At 32.6% G+C, this 6279-nt stretch overlaps 1 protein-coding gene across 1 annotated transcript; it reads right to left on the minus strand.

Annotated features, from left to right (window-relative positions):
- Positions 1–213: 213 nt before the first annotated feature.
- LOC120265119 (very-long-chain aldehyde decarbonylase GL1-10-like) lies at positions 214–5344 on the minus strand. The gene is made up of 5 exons (XM_039273026.1): positions 4952–5344; positions 2310–2632; positions 827–974; positions 718–750; positions 214–551 (listed from the first exon to the last, which is right to left on the minus strand). Exons 1-5 carry the CDS (start codon positions 5324–5326, stop codon positions 477–479), a joined length of 954 nt encoding a protein of 317 aa, XP_039128960.1. The 5' UTR covers positions 5327–5344; the 3' UTR covers positions 214–476.
- Positions 5345–6279: the final 935 nt, after the last annotated feature.

The raw sequence follows: 6279 nt of genomic DNA on the forward strand, positions 1-6279 counted from the left end.
CGGGTGTGGGTTGGGGTTTTTAAAATCCATCGGGTTCGGGTATACTAACAAGATAATGGGTACAGATACAAATAAAATAAAACCCGCACCTAACCCGTTGCCATCCCCAGGTGATCCCTTCCCCAAGACAATCAAATGCTAGGCGTTTTAAATATATATATATATATATATAGTATCTCCTTGCTCTTAGTACTAAAATAAATGATAAACAAATAAACCATAAACAAAAGTGGCCCACTTACGTTTGTCCTCATTATTAATCAAGCATGCTCCGAAACACATCATTAGGATTCTATTATGCAAGCATGGACAAAGCTAGTACATGCACCATAACACGTCCATTCAGCAGCATAAGATATATTCTACAAACAAGCATGGATAAATTAAGCCAGTGCCGACACTACACTTCAACATTTCAACATGCTTCTTTTTTAGGACCATGCACCATCATTATCTCCAATACCTTGCACCTACTACTACTTATCCTTCTCCAACTTACCATTGCCTTTAATTCCTTCTTCCTGTTCAGCTGTCTTCCATTCCTCCCTCAACTGTTTCATTTCATGATTCATTCATTCATTTATTTATTAATAAAAATATCTATATTTTAGTATTATCAAAATTTTATCATAATGAAGATATCTGAATTTATATATATGTTTAAAGTAGTAGAGTTGAGATTACCAATATTAATTATGTTATGAATGTAAAGCATACCTGTGCAAGCTGAGATTTCTGATAACGATAGCCCTGGTATTAAATTTAAAAAGTGTCGGTCATGAATTGATAAAGTTTTTATGATTGTTGTAATTGCAAGTTTAGTTACCTTGTCTGTCCCGTAAATGTAATCACAGTAAGTGAAAACAGAGGCAAAGTTACTGTGGCTCTGGCCACCAACATAATGGTGGTAGTCATGATACTCAGCTCCACCATAGAATGGAATGTATTTTGTTGGAGTTTGAGGGAAATCATATCTGCACTCAATTTTTTCAATACTATTACTAGTTAAAAGTACTTGAACTAAGTAAAGAGATAACTAATACATACTTTTAACACAAATTAAAACATAAGTATCATGCAACTTCAATCACATAAAAAATGGTTAAGGGAACAAAGAAACTAACATAAAGAAATTAAGAGAAAAAAAAAAAACCTTTTACCTTGGGAGAAGGGAATGTATTTGGAATGTTTATAAATTTATCATGAATTATATACTTTGAAAAAAATTATTATGATAATGATTATAATTATCATTATTATTAATATAATAATATATTATTATTGATGTGTAAAAATACCATTAACATTAATCAATGTATATTATGTGCGCGTGTGAACACACACACACATATCTAAATATTATTCATAATTTAACTAATTAAACTTTACTAATTAATTATCATAGTTATATGTAATAAATAATTAAAAATTAAAAAAATATGTAAAAATCCATGAAAATAAAAAAAATATATAACAAATTTTTATAAAAAAATAAGTAAAAACATAATTTTCACTCTATTCCTTAATACGAAATAAATTACTGATAGGATGAAGGTATAACTTATTCAAAATAAAACTTCTTATTCCTTGTAAAAAACTAAATAAGGAGGATTAAGGATTGGATGGAATGGAATATATGACAAAATTTGGAAGGAGAAAAATAAATTAAAAAAACATATAATTCACTGCTATCCCTTTAACCAACAACCTCCAGCTCTATTATTAATTGGATCATTGAATTTCCCGTGACCTTTATTTTGGCACAGTGATAATTGAACACTTGTCATTGACAAGTGTCCACTTAAGTGACAAAAAAGGAAAGGGAGATGGCAGACAAAGTACTTGCACCTATTCAAGACACCAAATTAATTTGCAGATCTCATTGAGATCCTTCACATGCGGTTCACCACAATAAACGTGCAGATCATAAAATTAAAAAGTATATAATTATCAGGTTTGATATATGTCATGTCTCTGAATTATTTGTTTAATATTATTATCTCTATCAAGTCCTACCACCTCAAAAGGACCTACAATTTGTAGCTATATGCTCAATGTGACATGTATTGCCGAAATTTTCCTCTACAAAAATTGAGCCTGAGATTCTCAATGTTCACATGGCCTCTTATACAAAGTGACATGCATGCACTTTGATGCAAGACGAGTACAAGTTGATATTCCCTTTAGCAATAATGATATGCAAATAATGCATGTATAAACAACTTACAAAATTTACTTAAAAAAAAAAAAATCAGTGAAGTGAAGGTGTAATGCAAAGAGACAATGGTGAGAAACAAAAGAATACATACCCACAATGAGTCTCAATGGCTTCAACATGGCGAATTACCATCCAAAGCCAGAAGGTGATAATGTGGCCGGGGACGATGGCAGGGCCGAGAAAGGCCGGAATGCCGAGGATAAGGACCTCAGACCAGTGAGCATAAGGAGCAGCAAAGCCAATGGGAGCAGTGAACTCATGGTGTACATGGTGGATGTATTGATAACCCCATTTGGAATGCAGCATCCTGTGAATCCAATAGTTGAAGTAGTCTTCCACCAAGAAGTACACCACCAGTTGTGCCACCACCTCCCACCATGACGGCAATGGCAACCCTGTTCTTATTCCCACCCCCTGCATGCATACATGCCATCCAAAAATAATTTCCAATTTATCACCTATTTATTTATTTATTTATTTATTTTATTCATTCAAGGTCTTTGGTCATATGATCATTAAAGATGATCACGTTCCCATTTATTTCAGTATTTATTTATATATATATATATATATTGTATCTATTAATGTGCCAAAAGTCATGAGGAGATCAATTAACAATATTTTTTTAATAAATTAATAATAAATATTTTTTTATTTTTTTACATGAGAAATTTCTAACTCAAAAAATCTCAAATATAAATAAAATAAAAAATTATTAGACTATATTTTGATTTCTCATTAATCATATATACAACTAACAAATTATTTGCATTTAAACAATTATATATAAAAAAATCCACCTCAAGTTTTATAATATTTTTAAGCATAGAAATTCACGCACTACTATTGTTATAAAAATTTATACATTATTTGACAGGAAAGTTTTATAATATTTAGTTTTAATTTTTTTTCATTTTATCCATCAAATATCACAATGGTAACGAAAAATATATTTAATTATATGAGCAAAGTATCTCCACATATATTTTTTTTATTATTAAATTTTAATCATGAAAAAATAAATAGATAAATAAATCAAATCCATCAACTACCACAAAAAAAGAATCAAATGCCTTCCAATCAAACTATTAGCCATAGATTTTTTTTAAATATAAAAATAATTTTTTTATTTTGTGTTTCTAAAACAAAAACACTGTTCATACATTTATATATTTTTCATTTTTTATCCAACAGACTCGAAAAAAATATAAAAATAGAGACCATTTTAATATTTCCCGTTAATTCAAACAATATTATGGGGAAAAAAAATCAATCCTTTACTTCTCCCATGTTAAAAAATCATTTCTTTAATGCGAAGCTAATTAACTCACCAAAGTTTTTGAATTCGAATATATATATATATATATATATAAATCAAACTCTGGTCTGGTAACTCTTAAAATTTTCAAAATAAAATATTGTGCGAACCAGCATATACTTCAAATAAGTCCATTTTTTTAAATAAAAAAATAGAAAATTAATGTTAATCTCAAAAATATTATCTTGCTAAAAAAATATAACCCTCTTGTTTACAATATTTAGCCTTAAACTTAATGATTTTTCAAATTCATATAAATTTTAATTAAAAAAAAATTCCATTCACGTTTTATTTAATTTTAATTTTTAATAAAAATCTACAGTAGTGTCCGGGGACATGGTCCTTCACCGAAACCACTCTTTTTAATCAAAGTTTTTTTTTCCCCTCCAGACAGATATTTTATTTTTTAAGGGAAAAAAGTTCAACATTAATTCAAAGTTCCCATCAAGATGGAGATCCACCTCAAAAAGATTGGGGGAAAGAAATAGGGGTCAAGAGTCGATGGTTCAATGGGATTAAATCAGTGTTAAACTGAGGTCAATAATTTATATTAAAAATAATATAAATTTTAATTATATATGATTAAAAAAATCAAATATTAAAAAAATAAAAAAATAAAAATAAAAAAACATAATTTTTAAAAATTTATATTTTAAAAAAATATTAAAATACATAACATTAAAAATTGTGAAATACACTAAATAACATAAAAAATAAATTATTATAAAATTAATAAAAAAACATTAAAACATTCACCAAAATAAATAACTAAAAAAATTATAAAAATATATAAAAATATTCGTTTCGCCTCTCCTTTCCTAGTTTATAATTGTACGTTATAACCCCAAACATTAGTATAAAATAAAATAAAAATTAAACAAAAATTTGTGTAGATCCGAGTTAATGACCCAGCCAGATCACCAGGCTGATTGACCGAGTTATCAGATTTAACCCTGGTTTTTATTAAAATACGGTTTTATATATTAAACCGACGGCCAAATTCGGGGTCTAAAAACACTGCATTAATTAGTTTGCCAGCTTTTTTTGGACAAAATCTTAACATTTATCTGGAAATTTTTTTATTTATTTACTTACTTATTTTTTTAATATGCGAACAAGCATTCCAACCGTCAAGCTTTAATAAATTTACTCAAATTTTTAAAAATATATATCACTCTCAAAACATTTCAGAAATCTTGAAATAAAAATGCATAAACCTGTGATCTTATTTTTCCCCCCAAAAGAAAAAAAAAAAAATCTGTGAAAAAATTTACAATAATTTATCCCAAAATTTCATTTACTCGAATCCAAGTTTTCAAAAATTCACTGTATTTAATCTTTTATATATATATATATATATATATATATATTTATAAAATAAAAAAAAGCCGTTTCTCGAAAGAGGAGGAACCGACCTTGATGGTGGGGAAGGAGAGGATCTGGAGAGGGCCAACGGCGAGGACGAAGGTCATGACGACGTCCTTGTAGCACCGGATGACGGCGGACGGTGGATTCCGGACTTTGGGCTGGAGCTTATACTTGCCGATCGATTTCGGCCACCGGAGCTCGATGATAGCAAGAGGGAGAGGGGCGATCGTGTAGACGATGAGCAAGAAGACGATGTTGTGCGCGTAGAGCCAGAAATCATGCATCCCCGCCGAATACCAGAACCAGAAACTCTCCACCGCCGTCAGGCTCCTCCCCAGCGCCGCCTCCGCCTCCGCCGAGCTCCCGAATGGCAGCATTCTCAATTCAAACCCTAGCTCTGACGACGATGAAATCATTGACATAGTTCCGGGATAAATGGAAGGATAGAGAAGGGTAGAAGAGTAAAAGCACATGTCACGTGACTGGAGGGAGGTGGTAGGTACGAACTGGCGGGAATTTTAAGGGAAAAAATCTCGTCTGTTACGTGGCTTGATATTCGTCGAGGGATTTTAATATTGGGCACGTGGTGATTGGTGAGTGGCGTTGCAGGAAGTTTTGTGTGAATAGCTATATTCGTGAAATCACGTGGATTCAATAATCATGTCGATCTTGTGGTCCGTTTGAGCGGGAAAATTGCACATAGTCTTGGGAAAATCGGTACCAATGTGCCATGCTCAAGTTGCCAGCTTTGGTAATTTAATTGATTTCCCAAATAAATAAATAAATAAATATATATATTTTAATGATACATGCATAAGCATGTCTCATTAAAATGAACTAACCCCTTTAGTCCCACATCGGCTATGAGATGAACTCTTTGTGTGCATATAAATGGTGGACATCCTTCACCACTAGGCGAGTGCATGGAGTTGTGGATCCCACCTGTGTGTCAGTATCCGGGCCCGTGAGGGTGACTCAACTGAGGTTATGACCGGACCTGGTCGGGTTCGTCCGGGAGTCCGAGTGAAGTGCCCTGAGTGAAGTGTCGTTGAGTGAAGCGTACTTGTCCCATCTATAACCATAGGGTTGGGGCTACCCCACCCTATAGACCGGTCTTTTGGTGACACGCTCTCCTCACCACTTGTGTGCATAACAATGGTGCTTTCGTTGAGAGTCGATGTGGGGCACGACTCGCGGGTTTGGTCGGTGCTGCCGCACGAGGGTCTCGACCGGGAGGGTTCGACTAGTACGGGTACGGCCTACTGGGGTCCGAGTGAAGTGCCCGAGTGAAATCGCTGGTTGGTCAGCCCAGATTAACCTGACCCGACTGAGGCGTCGAGTGTCTTGATCGGTGGGGGTAATGTAATGATTGCAA

This window comes from Dioscorea cayenensis, chromosome 1, assembly GCF_009730915.1.
Source record: "Dioscorea cayenensis subsp. rotundata cultivar TDr96_F1 chromosome 1, TDr96_F1_v2_PseudoChromosome.rev07_lg8_w22 25.fasta, whole genome shotgun sequence".
Lineage (NCBI taxonomy): Eukaryota > Viridiplantae > Streptophyta > Magnoliopsida > Dioscoreales > Dioscoreaceae > Dioscorea > Dioscorea cayenensis.